This window comes from Oryctolagus cuniculus, chromosome 6 (assembly GCF_051225735.1).
Source record: "Oryctolagus cuniculus isolate XC-2025 breed Fujian yellow rabbit chromosome 6, ASM5122573v1, whole genome shotgun sequence".
NCBI classification, from domain to species: domain Eukaryota; kingdom Metazoa; phylum Chordata; class Mammalia; order Lagomorpha; family Leporidae; genus Oryctolagus; species Oryctolagus cuniculus.
In genome coordinates this window covers 7,953,210-7,977,915 of record NC_142872.1, presented here as the reverse complement: position 1 = coordinate 7,977,915, position 24,706 = coordinate 7,953,210, and the positions used below count along the sequence as shown (strand labels likewise).

General features: G+C 54.9%; 1 protein-coding gene and 1 long non-coding RNA gene across 8 annotated transcripts in view; one reads left to right on the top strand and one right to left on the bottom strand.

Moving 5' to 3' along the window:
* Positions 1-24,706, top strand: part of SEMA6A (semaphorin 6A) — a 122,276-nt gene that overhangs the window by 71,766 nt on the left and 25,804 nt on the right. For 4 of the 6 annotated variants that reach the window (XM_089334829.1, XM_089334831.1, XM_089334830.1 and 1 more), the window contains exons 11-19: positions 113-244; positions 1,533-1,688; positions 2,693-2,869; positions 3,488-3,628; positions 3,715-3,795; positions 5,455-5,513; positions 7,634-7,654; positions 7,778-7,828; positions 12,573-12,734. In XM_089334829.1, coding sequence (XP_089190955.1) covers positions 113-244; positions 1,533-1,688; positions 2,693-2,869; positions 3,488-3,628; positions 3,715-3,795; positions 5,455-5,513; positions 7,634-7,654; positions 7,778-7,828; positions 12,573-12,734 — 980 coding nt within the window. The remainder of the gene's footprint in view (positions 1-112; positions 245-1,532; positions 1,689-2,692; positions 2,870-3,487; positions 3,629-3,714; positions 3,796-5,454; positions 5,514-7,633; positions 7,655-7,777; positions 7,829-12,572; positions 12,735-24,706) is intronic. The other 2 variants (XM_051844097.3, XM_051844098.3) reach the window with 2 other exon arrangements.
* The window catches only part of LOC149126000 (uncharacterized), a 43,653-nt gene that overhangs the window by 13,971 nt on the left and 4,976 nt on the right, over positions 1-24,706 (bottom strand). For both annotated transcript variants that reach the window (XR_016235093.1, XR_016235094.1), the window contains exon 2: positions 1,175-1,294. This is a non-coding gene — a long non-coding RNA (uncharacterized LOC149126000). The remainder of the gene's footprint in view (positions 1-1,174; positions 1,295-24,706) is intronic.

The window sequence follows — 24,706 nt, the reverse complement described above, 5'->3', positions numbered from 1 at the left end:
GTGCACATCGGGTTGGCAGAAATGCTATGTCTGTGCACTAGGACCCCTCACAGTGGGGTGCTGCATGCAGAGCCGTGTGTGCTAACCATGTGTGTAACATGCCGTGTCCCAGCATCCCCGGCTCCGCGGTCTGTGCCTATGACATGGTGGACATCGCCAACGTTTTCACCGGGAGATTCAAGGAGCAGAAGTCCCCCGACTCCACCTGGACACCGGTTCCTGATGAGCGAGTTCCCAAGCCCAGGTACCTGCGCGCTTATTTGGTTGGTGGTAGCTTCCAGACATGGTGACGCTTGCCCTTCTGATGGTGACAGTCCTGTGGCCTGCCCACCAATGTCTTCTGTGCCATCCACATAGACACAAACGCCAGGACGGGCAGGCCGTGGAGAGACACCTGCCTTCATCCCTCTAACATAGCCCAGGGTGGCCTTTGGTACATTCAGAGCCACCACTCTGTAGGCTTTTGCTTCTCCCCTGTGTGAGCCGTTTGCCCTGTGTCACCTGGGCGGGTTGGGCAGCTGATGCAGCCGGCCCACTGGCCCACTGGCCCGCAGTGGGGACACAGGGCCTAGAGAGGTCAGGAGTACTGTGGGAGTCCACAGGTTGCACCTCCCAGACAGCGTCTGCCACCAGTTGCACAGAACCACACCTGCGCACCTGCCTCCCCCACTGATCGCCCGTGCGTCCGCAAGGAAGCCCCATGCCTTAGCGTCTGTTTCTCCTCCTCTCTCCCCCACCTACAGTTCCCCCAACACAGCACCCTGCCACATGCCTTTTTGACTGCACTGGATGACACGACCCACTCTCCTGGGGACAGGTTCCCCTGGCACCTGAGTTACCTGCCTGTTCACTCACTGGCACAGCAGGTGTCCACACCTCAGAGAGACCCTCTAAGCCACACCTGGGGTCTCTGACCTCCTCCTATGGAGGCAGGCAGCAGGGTGTGGGGAGCACACGGGGACGCCCTGCTCTTGGTGTGGAGAGTCAGGCTCCCCCGTCACCAGGCCCACGCCTGGGGTGTGTGTCTGTCCATGACAGGTGCACCCCACCTGCTTCCCCATGCCCGCCCCGTCCTCCTGCACACCACGATGCTTTCTGAGCCTGGCTCCTTGGTGCCTGGAAACAGCATCGGGCCAGCCCCGTCTCCCCGCCTGTCTGCACAGGTCGGCCTTACCTGGCTCGGCTGCGACGTCCCTTCACTCCTACTTCCATAGTGTTTCCCTTGGAAGCTGTCGCTGTCCCAGTCGCCATTCAGTTTTGGGAGAGCAGGCTCCGGGTTCCTGGCCTCTCAAACCTGCCGCAAACAAGCAAACGCGTGATTCACACGCAAATCCCCTGTGCTCTCTGCCCGCTGAACGGCACTGGCGGAGGCTGCTCCTGGGCAGGCAGTGGCCCAGGGACATCTCACTGCCGGCCTCTTGGCAGCCTCTGGCTGGTTCCCCTCCATGCCAGAAGCTCAGAGAAGCCCAGCAGCGGGAGACTTTGCCAGACGGCGTGCAGTCAGTCCCCCCTCCCCACCTGCTTTGTTTCAGGCCAGGCTGCTGTGCAGGCTCCTCCTCCCTGGAGAAATACGCCACGTCCAGTGAGTTCCCTGACGACACCTTGAACTTCATCAAGACCCACCCGCTCATGGACGAGGCCGTGCCCTCCATCATCCACAGGCCCTGGTTCCTGAGAACAATGGTCAGGTGGGTGCGGGGCGCTCACAGAACCTGCCAGTGACCCACACTGTGAGTGCCGCTAACGCCCCCTGCAGGCCCGGGCACGGGTTCACCTGGGAGATGTTGGCAGGCTGGGCAGGTGCCGCCACACCCCCACGGCCACAGTGCCAGTGACAAGACAGGTGCACACGTGCCAAGCGGGCACTTTGTTCCGCTTGGCTCCGAGGCCACTCTGGGTGCATTGCGGGCGGACAGGAGGGACGTGGCTCCCTGCTGGGTGAGGCATTCTGTGCCCTGCATTTATTTAGAGCTTATTTCTACACAACTCAGGTGTCCCAGGTACCGTCCAGTCGTGGCAGGCAGCATTGCTCCTGAACTTGACCACCACTGTTGTGCCGTGATTTCCCTGAAAGATACTGGAGTACTGTGAAGGCACTCGGCCTCACCATGGTGCCCACAGTGACCCACAGGAGGGCCCACGTGGGTGTGGTCCCTGCAAGCAGAGGCATTGGCAACTGGCCTAGGGTGTGCAGAGAGCCCACGGGACCAGCTCGGCCTTGAGTTTGTGCGCCGTGCCGCGGGTCCCCCACCTCCCCATCCTTTACCCCCAGAAAACTCTGCGGTCTGTCACCCTGCCGAGCAAGCCCTGTGTCTCAGCACAGAACACCGGGACCGGAGCCAGTGCCTCTCTCACTGATGTGAATGCAGTGTTGACAGGGCTCAGCTGTTACTTCTTACCCCCTCAGGGGTGGGGGACACCGGGCTTTCCTGGATGCCCGTGGGAGGGGTCCTTGAAGAGTGGTTTGGGATGGTTCTGGACGGCCGTTTATTCTGGAACTTCCCTCCGCACGCACACCTACCCCCTTCCTCCCCTCGCGCCGCACTGACGGCGCCATTGAGCGCGTTACACAGATGGTGCATTTTCCCTGAGGCCCTCACTTGAAAGCTGCCTCAAGACCGTCTGAAGTGGCCCAGGCGCTCTCTAATGATGGGCCGTTGGAGGGATTAAAACCTGAATGTTGTCTCTCCAGATACCGCCTGACCAAGATCGCAGTGGACACGGCCGCGGGCCCCTACCAGAACCACACTGTGGTTTTCCTGGGATCTGAGAAGGGAGTCATCTTGAAGTTCTTGGCCAGGATAGGAACCGGCGGCTTCCTAAATGACAGCCTCTTCCTGGAGGAGATGAGCGTCTACAACCCTGAGAAGTGAGTGCGGGCTGCCTCCTGTCTTGCTGATGCTTTGTGGAGCCATCGAGGCCCCTTTCAGTCAGAGAACTCCATGGTAGACTTAGCTTTCATGCATCTTTAGGTCCCATTTCGTGTTGCTTGTAAAGAGTCACAGAGAGTGAGATGGCGAGAGAGAGACTTTCATCCCCTGGTTCACACCCCAGATGGCTGCAATGGCTGGGGCTGGGCCAGGCCAGAGCCAGGAGCTTCTTCCAGATCTCTCATGTGGGTGCAGGGCCCAAGCACTTGGGCCATCTTCCACTGCTTTTCTTAGGCCATTAAGCAGGGAGCTGGATCAGAAGTGGAGCAGCCAGGACACGAACCAGCACCGTTATGGGATGCTTGGATCACAGGTGGCGGGCTTAACCTGCTACACCAACACTGACCCCTGTAAAAGTCTTGAAACACATAACAAGCACTGTTTGCTCCTTGCCAACAGTTGCGTGCATTCCTGCAGACACACATATGGGCGCGTGCGCACCTGTGCGTAAGGCTCTGTGTCCTGTTGGGCTGGGAGGTAAGTGTGAAGGCGGTGGCAGAATGAAGAGAATGGACTCGAGAGAGCCCATTCACAGCCCTCCTGCCTCGCCACTCCAGGTGCAGCTATGACGGCGTGGAGGACCGGAGGATCATGGGTATGCAGCTGGACCAGGCAAGCAGCTCTCTGTACGTTGCCTTCTCCACCTGCGTGATAAAGGTGCCCCTCGGCCGGTGCGAGCGACACGGCAAGTGCAAAAAGTAGGTACCGTTGCCTCGCGGGTGGAGAGGATGTCCACGTGGCTGAGAGGGGACCCCGGCAGCTCACAGGCCTCCTCTTCCTACAGAACCTGCATCGCCTCCAGAGACCCCTACTGTGGGTGGGTGAAAGAAGGAGGCTCCTGTGCACATCTGTCACCCAGCAGCAGGTACGGGGCCCGCGCGGGGCGGGGAGAGTGGCCGTTCCGGTGCAGGGCTGGCTGAGCTCACACACACACACACACACACGCCCCGCTCCACGCAGCCCTCAGCAAGGCGACCCTACCACATCACATGGGCAGATTTAATCACCCTCGGACTGACTCAGAAACACGGAGAAAGGAAACACAGTGGGCTTCAAAGCATGTCCTGGAGAGAGGGATGAGAAGGAGCCTGCCTTCATCCTCACGGTCTGAGAACCGCCGTGGAGAGGAGCAGCCGGGTACCAATTAGGTTAGCGAGGGGGCAGCCCAGCCACGGCGGAGCCGGCTCTCCTAATTGAGCGCACAGTGCTGAGAGGAGTCGGCAACACATGTGTGCTCCTAGCAGGGCGTGCACGTCCAGTTCGCCACGCACATGCGCTGAACAGCGGGGCCCCTGCTCCTCGCGAGGTGGCTGGTCTGGGCATGGCCATTCTCCAGCCGCTGCCTGGGCCAGCTGGTCAGCCACGCCTCATGCCTGTCTCTGGCACAGCTGGAGGACCTGCGTGCCCACAGCAGAGCCCATGCGGGCCGCAACGTGTGACTTGGAAATCTGGCTGCTGTGTGTCATCAGGGTGGCTCTGCCCGTAGCCGGGTGGACGCCCTGCCCTGTGAGCACCTGCGTCTGTCCGTGGGAGCTAGAGGAGGAAGGACCATGAGACGCAGTGCGCTCAGCCCACAGCTGACCCAGAACTTTGGTGATTACCCTGTGGCCAAAGGGAGTAAGACTGGTTGGTTTAATTCAAGCGTAAATCACACAAGAAGTCACCTCCCACCCCAACACAACATGCGCTCGATGACGTGGGCTTCCGTGGGCAAGGGACATTGGTATTTGTTGCCACCGGAAGTCTTTCTCCCCTGCGCACAATGGCGTGAGTCTAACAAAGACCAAGCAGAAACAAACACGGTGGATCCTTCCATCAAGGTGTGACCCAGGAGCTGGCTGAGGCAGATGCAGGTGGAAGTTCCGTTGCCATGGGAACACACACACTCCCTCAGAAAGCAGCCTTGCTGTGGACCAGTGTCCTGTGCCTCTGGAAACCCAGCATGAGCATCCTCACGATTGGTTCTGTGAAGCTGTAACCTAACAAGGGAGCAGGCACGGGAGGGAGCACGGGGGCTGAGGGCTACCTGGGTGGTGGCAGCAAAGCATTGGCCCCTCACTAGCCCACAAGTGCAGTGGCCATCTGCACCCGGAGACCCTGGGATGTACAAGTCCCTGCTAAGCAAAGAAATACACAAAGTTCAGCAGGGCGAGAGTAGGAGGGGAAGGAAAAGGTCAAGAGGAAAATACTGGCATCCGCAAGCGTCTGTGTTGTTTATGCGAGGTGCATGTTAACATCTAAACCTTGCAAGTGTCCACAAGATGATCGGGATGCGCACAACCACAAGCTCCTGACCTGCTGAGTAACTCCTGGAGTCACGGCCTGCACCAGGCCCTCTCCTCAGAGACTCCCCTCAGACTCATTTCTATAAACGTCCAGGATGAAGTTCCAAACTCTGGTCTAGTTCTCGTTTGCACCTGCCACTCGATCTATCACACTGTGTGCTTTAGTGACACTGCAGCTCCTTCCCGGTCACGACTCACATACGGTATCTGTTTCTGTCTGTCCCTCTCCCCCCTCGCAGACTGACTTTCGAGCAGGACATAGAGCGTGGCAACACCGACGGCCTGGGAGACTGTCACAGTAAGTGCCGCTTGCTGCCAGCTGTGTCTTGGGGCTCAGATGCTTTTGCCGAGTGGCCCAGAAACAATAGCCCACATGTGGCTCTGAGAGCAGCTGACACTGGGACACGCATTCACAATAGAAATCAGCTTCTACATACAAAGAAAGCCAGCTGTGTGTGTGTGTGTGAGAGAGAGAGAGAGAGAGGGAGGGAGAGAGGGAAACAGAGCGAGCCAGTGCTGTCAGTGTTGCCGTGAGTGCTGGCACCTACCTCATTGTTGAAGGCTGTGGAGCGGATTCGCTCTACAGAATATTAATTAGAGCAAACAGTAAGTTATATCAGCATTTCCATTACAAAAATGACAGTATTGTTGTGTCTTAACACATTCTTATACACTATAATTTCCAGCCAAATAATAAAAAGATTGATCACTACACTCCAGCTTTTTTAATTCAGTGAGACTGCTGTATTCTTCCTGAACTTATCAACAAGAAGAGTAATTATTTTTCTTTAAATTAGATTTATGTACATTACCACTTGTGATAGAAAAGAAATCTCAGCACTATCACACTGTTACAAAATGATTCAAAGTAACCTTTTCAGAGGAATTAACCTGCTGTGTGAATCTCAGGGTTCATTTAAAATGTTATTAAATGTTAACCTTTTAGTTAGAACTTGATATAAAAGATCATAGTCAAAAATCTGCCCAGTTGTCCTGTGTCCTGATTAACACCCACACCTCCTTGAAAATACTGTATTCGTGCTAATTCAAAGAAAAATGCCACACTCCTGCAAGACGTGTGGTTTGTGATTCTGAGTGTCTCACACACTGGACTTCAAGAAGCTTGCTTCAGAATGGGACCATGCTCTTAGCTGATACTCATTCCCTGGATGTAACGCTAAGTCTTTGAGGCACGAGGACCAAAATTTCCTTCCAAGGGGTCATCGACTGTCTAACTCTCCAACTCATGCCTTTGTAAAGATCAGTTGTCATCACTTGAGGGGGGCTGTGGGCAGAGTACCTTCAAGTGCTTTGCCATATGTAGGTTTTGTTTGCAAATGTATTTTGGCAAAAAAAAAAAAAAAAAAAAAAAAAACAAAAACTCATTCTGTCTTCACGTGCAAAGTGTACGAGTTAGCCATCAGCACAGGAGACAGTGCCACCACAGATGTGCTGTGTGTGGGGTGCACTTGGCTGCTCTGTGAGAGAGCTGGAGGTCTCATCTGTGGCCTGGGTCACCTTGGTGCGTTTGAGACAGGTTTCAGGGTGTGTATGAGGGGTGTGGTGGAGAGATGAGAGAAAGGCCTTACGGAACCAGTCTCATCTGATCGTCCTGAACTGGGGGTATGGCACCCATTAAAAGACGAGGCTGTAAATCCGGGTGGGATCAGGAAAAGTGACGAAGGTGAAGGTGGCCATTCCTGCCTCCTTCTACAGCTTCCACTATACCAGGAGGCTGCCCCTGCATGTCTGGCCCAGGGGACACCCTCAGCAGGCCCCGCTGCCTGCAGGGTAGCCTGGAAGGTCCAGCCCCAGACCTGCCTGGGTGCTTTCTAATGGGTCTACAACCCTGAACCCCACTCCTGCGGAGGCCCTGCCAAGGCTGGCTCAGGATGGGAGGCCAGGCCGCTGCCGCACACACCTGTTCACACACAGGTGTGCAGAGAGGGCGGGGTCACTGGGGAAATGGGGGTTCCCAGAAGGCAGCGCTGGACACGGAGGGAGGATGGCGCCCCACGTGTGTCTGTGGGAGGCAAGGAGGGGCCATGTGCTGTTGGTTTAATTTCCAAACTAAAACCCTGCTGAGACCAAAAGTCCCTCCCCGCTCGGTTTTGAGGGTAAAAGGAGAGGAGAAAAGAGCTCTCTCTGACACCCATCCCTCCCTGTCGCCCTCGGTATCAACTCGGCTGAAACCCCCAGAATCTCTGATAATCCCAGTTTGCATTCCCTCTGCTCACTTCCACTGCTTTGCCCCTTGGCAGTGGATCGGAGGACACTCACTGGGTGGAAGACGGGCAGGCATGAAGTGAGACCGAGCGGGGCGGGTGTAGGCTCACAGGCACCAGTTCCGGGGTCGTGCATGTGAGCGGCACCCACAGGATCGCGCGCTGAGTCACCTTCTCCCCTCTTGTCTTTCAGATTCCTTCGTGGCCCTGAACGGTAAGGAGGACGTTGGTCTCCTGATGTTCCATCTGGGACAGCCTGTCTCACTAATCCTCTTGAGTATTTGCAAACCTTTCGTTTCTTTCAGTTAATTTTTGATGCGCATCCTTTTTTTTATAGACATTTCAACTCCTCCACCAGATCATGAAATGTCTTACAACACAGTGCATGGTCAGTTTATGGGGTATTTTCTCTCAGTTCTTCAAGTCACTCACCCTGTGGTAGTTTGTAGTTCTAATACCTAAACTTCATGGGCCAGGTTCTTTGTTACACGAGGCCCCAATTCACTAAAATTATTTATAGATTTCACAATGCCTCAGAAATCACTCTGCTCGCATGAGACGGCTGATGTGGGCGATTCAGCTCTAAATTTTTAATGCACGCAACATGAAATATGCCAACCGCGGAGAATATATGTGATGAGGTCTCGAAGGAAAAGAAATGGATTTTAGCCATGGGTGCCTCCAAGATAAAAGAATGGTGCTTAGGCCCAAGGCACAAGCACTCCTGGCCCGCAGCACAGCACCCTCCGCGGGGCCGAGACGAGTTCGGATGAGGCAGAATTGCCCTGTCTCGTCTGAAATGGGCCACTGAAATTTAAGCTCACAAAGCCCATGAATCTGGAGACAGATTCTCAGTGCGATTTCCTCAGTACGTATACAAGGAAGAGTGACGTGGTGGAAGTGATGTGCAAACAGGATCCAGCCCCATTGTTCTTGGTTTGAAACACACAAGTGCTGTGCTGAACAGGGCTCCAGACGCCATACACAGCATAGTCTGAACCTTTGTGCCAACAGCTGAAATGCGGGGCACCCGTTCCACTGCCATCTCAGAGTCCCGCCAGATATTTACCAGGGCCGCCTCTCCGTGTGTTTCTTTAAAGAGAGTGCACAGAACGTGTGTCTGATGGCAAACCCCAGCTTCTGCATGGTAACAGGAACAACTCGTCTCGTTGCTGCACAGCCACCGTCCTGTCTGTCTGTCTGAGATACACAAGCGGCAACAGTTCTGGGACAGCCTTTAAGCATGAGGGCCTGCAGAAAGTCTAGGGAAATGTGGAGCCTAAAGGCGAGTTTATCTTGATGCAAAAAATTCAGCAACCCATGCATAGGTTTTTCAAAATATGCATTTTCCACAAATGTTTTTGAAGACCCCTCACCTAGAAGGATATAATACAGGAGGGCTAAAAAATGAAGAAAAGGAGGGAGAAGAAAACTTTCCTTTTTCAGATTCAAGGTCATAAGAAACAGTTCGACACGGCTCCGAATGTGTTTAATAGCTCTGTGTCTATGCTGGCGCCCTGCAAGAATTAGCATAAATGAAATTAACAGCCCTTCCCAAAGTCTTCATGATTGTCTTACACACTGGAGCTGCACGCTAGGGAGGCGGTGCCTGGCTTCCCCTGACCGGGCTCTCAGGTGGGGCAGGGCAGCCCACAGCACTGGTGCCCGTCAGCGCGGCCTCTTTCGTGATTCAAACCAGAATAGTGAACAGCAAGGACGGGACAAAGACTGCTCAGGAGGCGCACGGCGGAGAACTTGGCCTGCCCTTGGGATGGTAACGGCACGTAGCGTCTGCTTTATCCAGTGTCGCACTCTGCCATCCTCTCCCATAACCGCATCATCTTGGTCAGAGACTGAGAACCCAGGTGCTGAATCTCACTGAACCAGCAGCCTCCCGGCAGCTGTCCACTGTCCTAAGACCAATGCTCACTCTCCAGCTCATTTCTCCAACACACAGAATACTTGAACCGCAGGGTCCGCTTCATGAAGCGAGATCGGTCTCTGAGCTGTGGGTCCCAGTCCTTTACAAAAGGAAAAGTCCTTCTTAATTCTCCCCTATGGACGCCTGCAAGGTCGGTGCCCATTTGTCCTCGGCGCTCAGGCAGTGGTTTCTGTGAGAAGCTAAAAGACTTGCCTTCCAGGGCCTGCCGCTGTCCACTGCAGGCTCAATCTATTCCGTATTGAGCGGTTAAATGATTAATTAACCATCAAGATGAGGGCTGGCCCAGACACTACTTAGAAAAATATAGGAGACTTTTTTTTCAAAAACCATTGCAAGAGGTGCTTATTTCAGAGTTAACAGACCCAGAATAGATAAAAAGCAGTCATTCAGCAAAACCTCCCTGGGGGCCTCTTCCACGCAGGCGCTGGCCTAGGCACCGGATATGTGAGAACAGAGGCAGGACCAGCGTGCAGACAAGGAAGCCAATCCCAAAGTCCACGGTAGCCACACTCTCCCTTTCTGCGTCCTGTGCGTGTCCCACACGCGGGCCCACAGGGCGACCCTCACAATCAGAACCGCCCACTCCAGAACAGAGCGTGTAGGCGTGCTGCCTGGCACAGGCGCTGGTGCAGCCTGTTACGTGTACAAGATCTCCGTTTAGTGAATTGGGCCCTGATGAGTCCCCGCTCTCTTCCTCTCTCGTATTGATTAGTGTCTCTCTGTGTGTCTAATTGGCTACAGTCATTGCTAATAGGATAGAGTAGTTTGGCGGCTCTCTAACCTCTGGAATCACACTAACTTGTAGATATAGAGAAACAGTATGATGCACTGATGTTACCTTTTTCAATATAGTGATTTATATTTCATAAGAATATTACAACGTAAGTCCCACTGGTCGGAATGGAGTGACAAGACAAAAACGTGGTTCCAAATCTACTGCCGTACAGTACCACTTCCACAGCTGAGGGCCTACTCTTGTGGCATTATTTTGGTGACAAATATATGAAAATAACGGCCCCTCTAAAATCAGATTCTAAGAGGGAGTGTAAGTGGTCTCCTTGTAGCATTTTCGCTCTGACTGCAGGCTGAGGCCCGCTGCTCCGTTCTGTTCTCCAGGTTGCGCAGTGTCAGACACCCACATGCTGCTTTCTCTTTGTAGCTCGCCACGGGCTCCACCGGCACACGCACTCTGTCCTCAAGCACAGGTTTAAAAGCTCCCAAGCCTCGTGCAGCTCCATTTTTTTTCTCCGCTTTCAAATAATTTGGATGCATGGTTTCTCTAGATTTACAAATAACCAAGGGGGGGTGTGGTGGGTCCGTGACTAACTGTAGCGATAGGGAGAGAGCGTCTGCTTCTCACGCTTGCTCAGACATTTCCTACCTAACGCTAGACCATCTGGCCCACGTTCGATTTCCTCTCGTAGCCATAGCTTTCCATTACCAATGAGTTTTCCATGCATTCGCAGCATATGGGCCAGGAAATCTTTCTACAGAGAATGTGTCCCTGGGGCGCACATTCCCCCTAGATTACCGTATTAAGAAATGCTCTCCCCAAACCATACTTGCGGTATTACCATAAAATCGGCCCCTGGAACACAGTTAAATGGAAAGTGCTCAAATTGCTTATCAATTCAGGTCAAAGAAATTCGTGCTACTTGGAAGGGAGGAGTTTTTTGGTCTCCCTCTCTCTTCCCGGCTCCATACAAAGCTGTTTCTCATCATCTGCTTTTGCTTGGGGCTGAGTTTCCTCTTAGGCAGACCATCTATTTTACTAAAACAATCTCGAATTCAAAAGTGGGAAGCACAGGTTAAGTGTCAACGCAAGCAGAAGGGAAGTGGAGGAAATTCTGCATTTCCATTTCTCCGGCTGATTTTCCTGACCCTGTGCATTTATCAGCTTGATGAGATCCGAAACCCGGAAACGTAAAAGCAAGCAGCATTCCTGGAATTTTAAATGAGCATGTTCCTAGTGGTGGGATGTGAAGCTGCCGTGTGCAGCCAAATGAGTTTCCTGCAGAAGAAGACCTCTTGATTGGTCCCAGAGCTCTGTGCTGGCGCTAAGGACGCTGGTTCCACAGACGCCATCGTAGCCCAGATGAACCACTTGGCTTGCTTTTCTCTGCTAAGCAAAATCTTAAAAAGATAAAAAGCAGCATTTTTTCTTTTTTGCACATGCGTCTGTAATTTGCGGTATTCACGCCTCCTGGGAGTCCAACTCCAGGAATTATTGTTTAACAAGAAGCCGCAGCATGTCGGTCCTCGTCACCCATCTCTGGGGCAGTGTTCCCCATATCACGGATGAGGGGGCTGCAGCCTGAGGCTGGAGCTGGTGCAGTTAGTGGCTGGGTGTCCTGCTCTCTGCCAAGAAAAAGCATGACACATGCAAATGTCCTGGTGTCTTTTTCATAAATTGTCCAAGAGGTTGCGATAGGAGAGTATGTTTTCCTTCTACCAGAGCAGGTGACAGGGTTCCTTTAAGTCATCGTGACAGCACCTGGTACATGGCCAGCGACAGGGAGGGCTCACAGGAGAGGCCCCAACTCCTGCAGTGGCCGATGCTGTGCTGTTAGCCTGCGGCAGATGACTCTATCTCAGAGCTCCATCCTCTTCCAATCTGAGTCATGTCAGTTAGTGAGGCCTCGGAACCAACCCGGCATAAGTGAGTCACAAAACTGTGAAACTCAGTTTATTGCAGTCACACACAGAAGGGCGGGCCATGGGAATGCAGCTGTGGGGTTCCCCCCCACCCCGGCCCCAGCCGGGGAAGGGACATGGCAATAGTGCCTCCTCCAGGCAAGAGGAAAGCTTGCACACTTGAGTTGGAACCCCCTGACCCCGTGGGGAACCCCATGGGAGGGCTCTCCACAGCCGAGCTGTCAGTCAGGGAGCAGCCCCTCCAGTGCCACCACCCTGCGCACCACTGACAAGCTGTGGCTGGGAGTGCACACAGACCACCTCAGTGCTACCCAGGGACGTCCAAAGAGGGACACCACCACGTCGGGCCCTCTGCCCTCCCAGCACTGAAAGGGACGGGTCACTGTCCTCACAGGCTCACCCCACCCCCTAAGCCTGACTGTCCCCAGGGCCAGTGTGAGCGTCGCCTGCCGGCCCAGAGCAGAGGCACAGAGGGGGAACAGAGCGCCTGGTGTCTGCGAGGACACAGCCCCTAACTGTGTTTGTGCTGGAACAGGGCGCTCCGGCTCCCCCCTGCCCAGCACCACATCCGACGCGGCGGCTCGAGAGGGCCACGAGTCCAGGGCAGGGGTGCCCGACTGGACCGAGCTGCACCACCCACCCGGCAGCACGGACCCTTTGGGGCCAGTGTCTTCCCATAACCACCAAGACAAGAAGGGTAAGGCCTTGGAATCCCTCTTCCTCTGCGGGGAGAGGGAGGGGGAAGCTGGGAGGACAATGTGACTGCTTCCAGCCGAAGCCCAGCACCGTTCAGGGCTGCACGGTAACCCAAACCGCTCCAAACAGGCTGCATCCCCAGCCTCTGTGTGAGGCCTCCGCCTAACTTACTCCCTGCCCATGGAGAAACCACACAAAACAGAAAGCCATCTGCTGAGCTTTTCCACCCAGGGGGGGCGGGGCTCCCCAGCCTCTCCACCCAGGGGAGGCGTGGCCCCTGGCAGTCCCGCCCACTGGTCCATTCTGTGCTTTGGGCTCCTCTGCGCCCCAGCCCCTGGCTCTGAGGTGGGAGCCAGGGCTGCCAGGCGGCAAAGCAGTGAAGAGAGAGTGCAGGGCCGTGTTTTCTGGCGGGGAGCTGCCCTCCCTCGGATGGTGCAGATTAGAATAGTGCGGCATCCACAGGCCTACTGGAACCACCCGAGGGGACCGCAGCTCAAACAAAAATGTGTCCCTTCATCGAGCAGAGCTGCCATGCATCGGGAACGGACAGGAAGCCACGCTGGGGGGAAGGGGCTGCGCTGCGGACTGTCCTAAATTCCCCCTGCCTTCTCTTCGGCACCACAGGCAGGAAATGTCCTCTTTTCCTTGCCACGTGCTGCTTCTGCTAACACGTCCTACTCTAGCCGCAGCTGCCACCGAAGAGGACTTTCCTTGTCCAAACACGGGCCTGCAAACCAGGCTGACAAGGCCAGTTATGGTGCTGCTTCGCCCCATTCAGGATTGCTCGCTCCTGCACGTTCTCGAGAGAGCCTCCAAGCAGGAGTCTGGGCTTTGAGACTGCAAGACAGCCGCGCTCTCACTCCCTGGCTCGCTCACTCTCTCCCAGAGCTGCCTGTGGCCACGTTCCCGCCTGCACTTCTGCAGAATGTTTTTGGGCCAGCCTCGCCTGCTAAATTCGCCTCCCTTTCTTGCTCCTCGGCTCCTTAGACCGCCGAACATCCTGCTGCCCTACTTGCCGGGCCAAAGTGTGAGGCCGGAGCCGGTTCCGTCCCGTCTTGAGCTCATTTTACTCTTTACCCATCTGTGAACACACCCTGCTGCAAATCTCGGGTTTTTTTTTTTTTTTTTAAGCAGTTTTTGTCTCATCGGCCTCTTGGGGAGGGATCCCTGCTCCTAGCTGTCCGAGAGAGAGAACCAGGTAGAGGAGAAGCCCCGGGCCCTAGCAGATGCCCTGTTTGTTCTGTGTGGCTCCAGACCTCAGCTACGGCCATCTTGACGGTTCTCAAGGGGCGAAGCCAGCCGTGGCGACCCCCGGCCAGCCCCGCGCCATGGCTCCCAGGGACTTCTCCTCCCTCCCGGAGCGGGTGGCCCGCAGCGTCTCCAGCTGCCGCGCCCGTGGGGATGCAGCCTCTGGAATAGTCCAGAGACGCAGCGCCGCAGAGCCTGGCACCGGCCTTGGCGGGCTGGAAGCAGTCACGTGTCAGGCAATGGTGGCAGAGGTGGCTGCACGGGCGTTCCCCATGACCACTGTCGTGCCCCGGCTCCTTGCCTTGCCCCGTCCAGCTGCGCTGCTGGCCACGCGTGACGCCACGGCTGACGCGGCAACGCCAACGAGCACTGTGCGGAAATCTTCGCAAAGGATCGAGCTTCCTGTTGTTTCGACCATGCCTTTTTATGATTTTGATTTCCATTTGCTGCCTTGTTTTTCTGTTGAACCTCATGATTTTTCCCACGCGTTCTGTTTCCTTCGCCCGCCCCCCACCCCACCCCGGCACTGTGTGATGTGATCCGGAAAAGCCCCGCCCCTTTCCTGACTCATGACGCCGCCCCCCTGACTTGAACCAATCCCTGACGCCCTCGCTTCCCGCCACTCCCTGCCCCTGGTGCCGTGATGATGTCACATCCGCCCGCGCCGCAGGTCCCGGATGCGCGGGTGCCCCGAGGGCCTGCGGCGGGCGGCGCCCTTGTCACGTGGACTGTGACATTCGTGTGCTCCAAATATACTCTGGCGTGGAAGTTCCCGCGACGCCGAGGCGGCCCTGCCCAGAGTATGTTTGCCGCCGCCTGCTGTCTGTCCCTGGCTGTGTCTGTGGTCTTGACTCAACCCTGTGCGTCCCTCCCGTGTGTCACCGCGCCATGCCTCACCCTGCAGCCCCACCGCGTCTGCTACCATTGTCCTCGGCGTCCCCTCGGCGGGCCCGCCCCGCGCCCTCTGCCCCGCGGGACCCTCCAAGGCTCTTTCCTTCGGCGCGGGCCGGGGCGGGGGCGAGGGGTGCGTGGGCAGCGCCGCCGTCTTCGCACAGGCAGGGGCTCTGCCTCCGCGGCCGGCCCACCCCTCGTGACCCCGGGCTCGCGTGTCCTCGAAGCTTCACCCGGGATCCTTGCAGCCCTAGCAAGTGTGCCCCGGCCCGTGTGCACCCGCCGGAGCCGACACGCGCACCGCCACGCGGTAACGGGTTGCGCCCCGCCCTCTAAGGCCTGGGCCTATTTTTAGACCTGGCCGGTCCCCCGGGGCGCCGCCCCCACTCCACAGCCGGAGACCCTGTGCGGGGCTGCCCCGCGCCCGGAGCCGACGCCCACGCGTGCCTGTGTCTCCCCAAGCGGAGCCGGGGGCGCGGCCCGGGACAGGGACGGTCAGGTGTGACTGCTGCCCACCCCGAGAGGTCCGCGCGTTCTCGAGAATTGTGGACACAGTAGGAAGCGAGAGGAAGGCTCCCAGTGAGAACCGCGAGGATGGTAGCGATTTATGGCTCGGGACGTCTGGGAAAGTGTGCTGTCCCCACGTTTCCCGAGGATCTGCTCATTACAGACGCACCAGAAAGACGCCATGCCGTTACGGATTCACGTTAGAGATGCAATGAACTTGAAACCGAATCCAGCGCGGCGCTGGCACTGTGCAGCGGGCAGGCTCCGGGGCCAGCGGGGACGAGGAGCTGTGTGCGCACGTTATCACAGTCTGGGTGGAGTTGTAGGCGCCACAGAGCTGATCAGCGGCCGTCCTGATGGCCGTTTGTTTATTCCTTAAACGCCGTGTAGCCTGCGACAGCCCTGCCTCCTGGGGGAGGGAGTGAGCCTGGACACGGGGTGGATAACAGTCCCGGGACGCCGCCGCCCGCGGGAGTGTTGAGGTGTGTGGCGGGGATTTCTGCATTTCCCCTCTCTGGGTTTTCCTGATCACATGCAGGGCTAAGTACCGTGTGGCGCTGTCACTCAGGGCTCCCTGAACTTGCAGCGTGCCAGTCCTCAGGACAGAGAGACCCGGCATTAGACCAGGGCTCCGCCTTGCAGCCAGATCTGCCTGGACGTAACCCAGACTCGCTTTTGGTTAATTGTATTTCAGTAACTACCTTGCATCTGTGAAAGATGATCATGCTTCCCACTTACAATAAGGATAAGCAGTTCCCACTGGAAGTACATTTTAGAGGTAATGTAATTAAAATACCACGTACGCATCAATTAGGAATATAAAATCCGCGGTGTGAAAATGCTAAGTGAATGCCTTGGAATATGGGAAGTGATCCTGCTCACTGGAGTGACTAAGCCTGGGTAACTGGCCCGCAGCCCTGACACGAGCCCCCAGCTCTCCCAGGAACTTTGCTCTCGACACGTGCAAGGGTGAGACGCAGTAACTGCCCAGCCCTGGCTCTGGCCGCGCCACGGAGCCGAGCAAACACGAGGGATAGTGAGTCAAGGTCACACGGCCGGCGCTTCCTGTCCCGTGTCCAGCTGCCCAGCTTAAAGACGAGGACGGGAAGTCTGGCCAGGCAGGGACTGAAAGCAAAATGGATTTAGTCTAGAGAGAATCAGCCCCGCTAGACTCCTGACACATCTGGCAGGGTCTTCCTCCACTGGGCAGCGGCAGTGAGCACCCGCGTGGAGACCAGCCCGCCCCTGCCCACGCCCTGCTTCCCTTCTCTGGGACCCATCGGGACCTGCCACCACAGAGCGTGCCCCTGGCCTGGCCCTCCTGCGCCGCGGCCTCGCCCCCTGCCAGCCAGCCAGGTCCCGCCCCCGGGAGCCAGCCGTCCTTGAGTGGCAGGTGGAGCAGGGGTGAGCACCCGAGGTGGCCCAGCCTGATGACTGGCGTGCTCACGCCGTCCATGCTCACTCAGCATCTCACGGACTGCGTTCGCCCAGCGAGAAAGGTCATTTCTGGGCTCCTGTCTTGTCACACGTAGCGATTTTATGCAGACAAAGCTGTGCCTGAGGACAGTAACGGAAGAGGAAGAATGGGCCTCTGGCTCCTGAACTCGGGCAGAGCCTCCTCTGCTGTCTCTCCGCAACGTGCGTGCGACAGCAACGTCTCCTGAGGCCCAACAGGCAAGGAGCGCTCCCGGCTCCGCAGCGCAGGCTGGGGCCACCACGCTGGAGGCTGGGCCAGAGGCCGACAGCGCCTGTCCAGGAGGCAGCGCATGGCCACATGTGGAGCCACGGAGACCTGGCACACGCCAGGTAACCTGTGCAGCCACCACTGTCGTCCCTGTGAGCTGGGTGGAGCTCCACACAGCGGACTTGGGACAAAGGCATGGGACGACCAGGCTGACAGCAGCAGGGACCGCGCACTGGAGGCGGGCGTCCAGCCCTGGTCCGTCCGTTCTTGCTGCCTGTGTCCCCAGTCGGGGAAGGAGGGCCACTTGGTGCAGATTCACAGAATTTTTATAGGCATACTGGAATGTCAGGCACTTTTTTTTTAAATGACCTGAGCTTTATTTTTTAAAAGACAAAACTCATACTAATTAGTAGCTCTCCCTCGAACAACACGTAGTGTCAGCCGTTATTAAGTGTGGAGATGGAAGCGAGACGGTCCTCAGGGAGGCTTCCGAGGAAGGGCTCTGTCTGATGGGGCGCCGACAGCAGGAGGGGCCAGGGCTCCACGAGCGGGTAGGGACCTGACTGTTACTGTTGCAAGCGTGGGTAGGGTAGGGACCTGACTGTTACTGTTGCAAGCGTGGGTAGGGACCTGTTACTGTTGCAAGAGCAGTGGCCATGCGTGGGTAGGGAACTGACTGTTACCTTTGCAAGAGTGGTTCTGAGTTCGAGTTGTCTGACCGTCAGAGGAGTGGTGTCCTCCAAAGTCCGTAAGCAGTCTGCAGCTGGTGCCAAACACGTGACTGTTCTTAAAGTGTAACCCTCTGCTATCTTTTTTTTTTTTTTTTTTAAGATTTTATTTATTTGAAAGGCAGACTGATCACAGACAGAACTTCCATCTTCTGGTGTACTCCTCAAGTGGCAGGGGCTGGACTGGGCCAGGCCAAAGCCAGGACCTCGCTCTAGTCTCCCGCGTGGTTGCCGGGGCCCAAGTACTAGGACCATCTCCCACTACTTTCCCAGGCAGATGGAAAGCAGAGCGGTTGGGGCTGGAACCAGTCCTCTGATATGGGATGCCGGCGTTGAGTGTCAGCTTAAGCTGTTATGCCGCAACACCAACCCTCTCCTTAGTATTTTTTTATTTGCCAATGGAGCTATACTTGCCCCCACAGTGTTTTTAGAATATTTTAATTCGTAAAGTTGAGGGTGTGACGCATGCTTGAGGGTCCCTGGAAGCCCAATGGGGAGAAGGGCTGCTGAGTCAGACCCGGGACACTCAGTTAAACTTGAACTCAGATCAAGTTGAGTGAGTTTAAAACACTAGGAGAAAACTGAATCTCAGATACTGCACAAGACACTTCTAGCTGAGATGTTGTTTATCTGAGGCTCAAATTTAGCAAGGAGTTCTGTGTATTGTGTTGCTACCTGGAAATCTTATTGAAGACATTGCTAAAAACTTCCTCCATGAATGCAGAAGATTCAGTCTCTTGATGGCATTTGCAATCTAACTCAAGGAAGTCTGGAGTGACCGGTGTCAGAGGGGTTGGAGTAAAAATTTGGTCCCTGAGAAATACTCTTGTATTTCGCTTCCAAGAATCATTACTGAAAGTCATCTATGTGTTTGGAATATGATAAAAAGTAATTTTAAAGGTGATCACCCAACAGACTTCCAAATGCTATTTTTAAGTTAGGAAGGCTCAGAAATCAAAATTGTTCAGAAAATAAGAGCAAGGTAAAGCTATTAGTTCTTAATTTTATGTAATCTCACACTTTTATGAACTGTTAGTAACCATATGCACTCCTTCCTTCTTCTCCTATATAGCTCTTCCCCCTCAGTGTCATGCCTTGGGAAGCAAAGAAATGGAATCCAGAGAACAAAAGGAAAAAATAGGGGGATGGGGTGGGGGTGGGTCTTCAAAAAGTTCACGGAAAAAGTGAATTATGAAAACACTATGCACCAAAATTAGCTCATGTTTTTCCGTGACCTGGTTGAAATCCCCTCGTGGTGTGGCGATGGTGACAAGGCAGGCCGAGGACCACCTGGCCTAGGAAGCGTCTGTCCTGTGTTCAGCAATGGGGCGCTGTGCCGAGGGCAGGGTCCCGATTCGGCGCTGACTGTAGCTTACACTCCAGTGGTCCGCCATTTAGTAGGGACTCTACATACTTGAGCTCTGGTGGGAAGGAAGGGCCCAAGAACGCGGGTGACAGATACTAAATTACTTAATCATCCTAGGACACTAGTTACACCCAGATTGCCAAGTGTACTTTTGCACCAGTTTTGGATCTAAAATGTGTGTGTTCCCTGTCCCATGGGTATTTTGCTGGTTGGTAGCCAAGAGCTGTGGCCTGGATGAAACCCCAGGCCAGCCGGATCCAGATGTGGCCTCTCTGTCATGTCCGTGTCATGTGGTAGCCAGCAGTCTGTCCTCAGCCTGAGAGCAGGGACAATACAAGCCAGGGTGCCCCTTTTTTCACTGGATTATTTATATCTATTATTTCCTTGACAGCTACCAGAGAAGGAATTGATCTGTAGGCTGTGACTCGTCCTGAGGGGGTCAGGGAACGGGGGACAGGAGGTGGGCCCCAGAGAGTGGACATGGCCTCTCCCACGCGCCAGGCCCCAGAGGCAGTGGCCCCAGGCTGGAGGCTCGTGGAAGGCTGTTCACCCAGCAGTGCCGGCGTCAGTGCAGATGTGAGATGTGGCCAGCCCGTTTTGATAAGATTACCGTGGAACGGGGGGGGGTTAAGTGCGGTTCCTTCTTATCCAAGATGCTCACTGTGCCTTTTTTCTCTTTTCTTCTGACTTCCATTGTCTCAAAAACTGAAGGACTTAAGTTACAGTTATAGGGACTTGAACTTTTGCTTTTAAAACAGTAACTTCAACCTTAGGGTATTAAAAAAAAAAAACAGTTCATCTGCTGGAGGTGACTGGCTCCTTACTATGCAGCCTCTTGCTCACACCTCGTCATCTGCGACATTGACATTGACACCTGACCCCCGCCCTCCCCCTCCCCCCGCAGCCCCCTTTTGTCTGTTCTCTCCCACCTTCTGTGCACACACACAGTGACAGAGTTCTCAGAGAAGTTAATGGGACGTCCAGGGACTTCAGGGACTAGGTTGGGCCTGATCTGATTAGCGGAGCATCTGGAGTCGTTTAAAATTTGCTCTTTAATTGGCTCAACTGCAGAGTGTTTGTCTAGATTTTGTTTGGTCCTAATAATATAAATGAGGAAGAGTCAATTTATACTTTGGATCATGTGCAAAAATGGAAAAAATAACATTAGCTTTGTCTCAAAACTTTTTTTTCTCACAGCCTAGTTTCATGATTATTTTTAAAGGCTTGTTAAAAGCTCGCTTTTGCAAACCTCACCGTTCCATAGACAAACCAGTCTACAGAGGGCAAAGGCGTGGAGAGGGGGAAGGCGTCTCTGTTCTTGATGTGGCACGTGAGAACAGCCTCATGTGCTGTAGGGCTTGCCCGGAATACGTAACAGACACCACTGCCGCTCGAGAAAGGGGACAAAGAAGCTGCTTCCAGAGAGACAGCGGCTGTGCAAGCACAGACCAAGCCTTGCAAAGTGTGTGAGCTGCTTGAGGCACAAAAAGCAGAGGAGAGGCCACGAAGTCCACGGAACGTGCCTGGATGTGCCACATTTCCTGGGCGCACGGGAGACGGGATCTTAATCGGTGTCAGAGAGTCAATTACAGGCAACGTGGAGGGTTAGCATCCTTAATGAATACTTCTGGCGCTCTTAAATCCACAGCCTGAGAGCTCTCTCTGTAAAGAGACTCATCTGTAATGGGGTGACAGGAACTTTCTCACCCCAATTATTCTTAAATTTCATACTTTCCAAACATACATCTGCAATCACGTTTCCTCACTGCAGTCAGTCGCGGGCATTAGGAACGGTGTAGAAATTGTGGCAGATCGGTGCCGTCGACCGCTGACGATGGTTTATTAGGAGGGAAAATGGTGTCGGTAAATTTATAAGGCAGCGAACTGCGCTACGCCTAACCTTTCGGACATATTAAGCCTGTCTTTTCTAGCCTCCAGCCTTTGCTGCTCATAAATAATAGATAATGCTGGGCGCGATCATCTGACATTTGTTAAGGTAATAAATATACCCGAGTGCTGATGGGCTTGCACTCACGGCTTACCAGCACACAACAGAAATGTGATGTAACTCAGAACGTCTTAGGCCGTCCTGTGGATACGCAGATGCAGGTCAGCCAGGTAGGCCCATGAGCCTGCAGCACCACTGAGTGCACCGCTGTTATCATCAGGGAGGACTTTGAGGAGTGAAAGCTGGGCTCAGGTCCCTCCTTCCAGTCCAGGCATCAGCAGGAAAAGAGCCTGGCCGTGCGGAGCAAGGGGAAGGTGTTGACACCCTGTGGACCCTGCTCTCTCAAATGCTGCTTGGCGGCTGTGAGTGGAGCTGGAAGAGTTGATTTGGAAGAGACATGAGGTGCAGCCTTTGAGCAGGCAAAGGCCACAGCCTGCTTCTCCTGTCCGGGGCACCCAGTAGCCAAGGGGCTGATCCGACGTCCATGTATCTCTGTAGCTGCCCCATGACTTCCATGGTCAGACAGAGGGAGCGTCCGCAACCCCCGTCAGCATCCTGTGCCGGGGCAAACACAAAGACCAGAGGCCTCTGCACGGCCGCGGAGCCAGCAGGGTGACAGGAGGTGCTGTGGGGCGTTTGTGACACCTGGTCAGGGGCCAGGGGAAATGTTGGAGTCCTGACTTTCCATTACAGTGCCCCAGTGCCAGAGGATGGTAGCCACAGGACAGCAACTATGCAGGAGGACAAGACTAGGCTCCCAGGACCAAGGAAGACTGGGTGCACTTGCTTGGCATTCACTTTAGAAGGCATTCTGAAGTCTTGCTCGTCCACTGCTCGGTGGCTCCGAGATTGGACTTGAAGCTGAGTGCCTGGGTGTGCCCTCTGGAATGTTGCTCCTGTCATTCGGGGCAGTGCTTCTGGCACAGTGGTGAGCGTGAGTACGCCCTGGAGGCCTTGTCTCTGGCCTGACTCAGAGATTCAGAGGCAGAAGGTCTGGATGAGCCTCTAGGATGTGTTTCCAACAAGGCCCGGGTGGTGCTATGAGAGCCGCACTGTACCAGGCACACTCCAGGCTGCCGATGAGTTGTCTTATGTAAGGTCAGTAGCCAGGATGGGGCCAACTCCCTAAATCCTTTTTCTCTACTCTTAACTAACAAAATTGAACCCTACCGAAGTGTGGCCTTCAACTCACCTTTCTTGGACCTGTGCATGGCAGACAAGTTGCAGGAAATATTAGAAACCCTGCCGTTGCTTCACAAATTGGGCATCCACAAGTGTCTTGCACAGTGCCAACTGCTCACCAAGTGTTCACTTATTAAACCTGTTAAATCCTTCCAACAACACGCGCCTTGTCGCTGACCCTGCTGGGCCTTAGAGAAGGAGACATGACGAGGTCACACAGCAAGTTGTTTGCAGTGCCAAGACTCAAACTCAGGTCACTCTGACCTCAGGGTTATAAACCAACCTCAACCAGTCACACAAAGCCTTGTCTATCACCAGACCCCGAGCGCTGCACGTGGGGTGAGCGTAAGTGGGCAGTTATTTCCACAGACCTGTGTCCCTTGTATTTACTTTGCTTTTGCTTTGTAGGGAGAAATCAAAGCATTTCCAATAAACCAAACAATCGCCGAAATTTCCCAACTTTAGAGGGAGAACCCCTCCCATTTGCTAGCTCTGATGGCTGAGACAGGAGAGGAAGAAGCTGGGGCCAGGAAGGTGGGGATGGAAAAGCTTGGTCTGCTTTCAGAAACCACTGAGATGCTGGGCTTCCCGTCTCATTCAGAGAGCAAACCTCAAAAGGCAGGAAAACAAACTCTGCAAATTGGGCTAAAACTCTGCCAATCTAAAATGACTGTTACCTTTACAAGGACGGTGATGGTTGTAACACACAGAACCACAGACCAGCATTCCACAGCACTCTTTCCTTTTCTTTTACAACTGACTTACTAGAGAGGCGGGGCGGGGGTTGGGGAGTGGAGAGAAGAAATCTGGGTGCTCATTCAGCAAGTGCCCACAACAGCCAGCGAGCTGGGAACGCCATCCATGTCTCCTATATAGATGCCAAGAAGCCAAGTACTGAGCCGTCCTCTGCCGCCTCCCAGGGTGCACACTAGCAGGGAGCTGGAATGGAAGCAGAGCCAGGGTTCAAACCCAGGCACTCCAGTGTGGGGTGCGGGCATCCAACGGCTGTGCCAAAGACCAGGGTTCAAACCCAGGCACTCCAGTGTGGGGTGCAGGCATCCAACGGCTGTGCCAAAGACCAGGGTTCAAACCCAGGCACTCCAGTGTGGGGTGCAGGCATCCAACGGCCATGCCAAAGACCCACCCCCGCCAGTGTGACCCTTAGAGCCGATGTCATCATGAGTGCGGTGACATCACCGCAGGCTGGCTGTGTGCTAAATCTACATCAGTGGCAGGGAGGCAGGAGCCGTGTGCTGTAGTCCACACAGGACGCGTCCTGCCCCCTCCTTGGATGGCATCCCGACAAAAACAGCAGCGATTCCCGAGGTGGCAGAACCGGAAGGGGGCTCGCCCACAGTCAACCTCAGGCAGCACGATTTCAACACGGGCCTTTAAAAATAGCTCCGGCCCAAGGAGGTGGCCCCGCCGGGCCTGGAACTGCCTCTGCGTTGGTGCGGTCGGCCGTCGACTTCACACATCTCAAAGACCGCAGCCCCTCCCCACACCTCATCCTCCGCCTGCCAGGAAATTATTCTTATTTTTTTTTTTAATGAAAGGGAAAGGAAAGTTTGAGTTATGAACTCCAAGCCGATTTCCGTGGCTGCTGGCCTTCCAGTTTATTCCTGGGCCATCTGGTTTACATTATGCAGTAAGACAAGAAGGCGGCTTCCTGCCCGGGCAACCACAGGGAGCTCCCGTTTCGCTTTCCGTGTGGTCACCTCCCTCTGCCGGGTGTGGCTCTGTGGACACGCTGTCTCCAGTTAGGCTTGTTCCCCTTCTTCTTTCCTTCTCTTCCCAACAGGGCCTGCACAGGCCTGGCCGCTGTGGTGCCAGCCCTGATGCTTGGCTTGGGATGAGTTCATTCATCCCTGGTGCCTTGCAGGGCCTGCCATTTTGCTGCAGTCCGATTTTTCAGGCTAGAAAAATGGGCTTGTTAGATTGCATTCGCCCAAGTTGTTCGGAGGATTTCAAGGAAATTGCAGGCTTGTCTTACTGTACAGCAGAGTCCAGAGTCTATTTTTAGGGCCCCCTACGCTGGGGCTTTTCTTGGTGTTTTGCCATCTTTCTTTAGCTCTCAGACCGAGCGCACCCCCGTCCGGCTCGGCCGTGGACGGAAGGAAGGGCCACCCTCCTCCCGCCTTGCATATTTCGTTGAGGGACACAGAGGAGCTTTGTGTCTTGGTGGTCGCTCTGCCTAGATGCCTGTTCATCACTTCACTATGGAGACAGACACATCCATCATATCGCAGAGCCCAGAAAACACGTCCAGTGAGCAGGGGCGAGAGGGGAAGGGGACAGCACTTCCCCGTGGCCAGCTCCTGCTGCCCTCCGCCTGCACACTTAGTCAGGGTGGGGGCTGGAAACAGCTGGCTTCATGCGTTTTCGTTTGTTTTGCTTCATATAGTTTAAGGATCTTTTT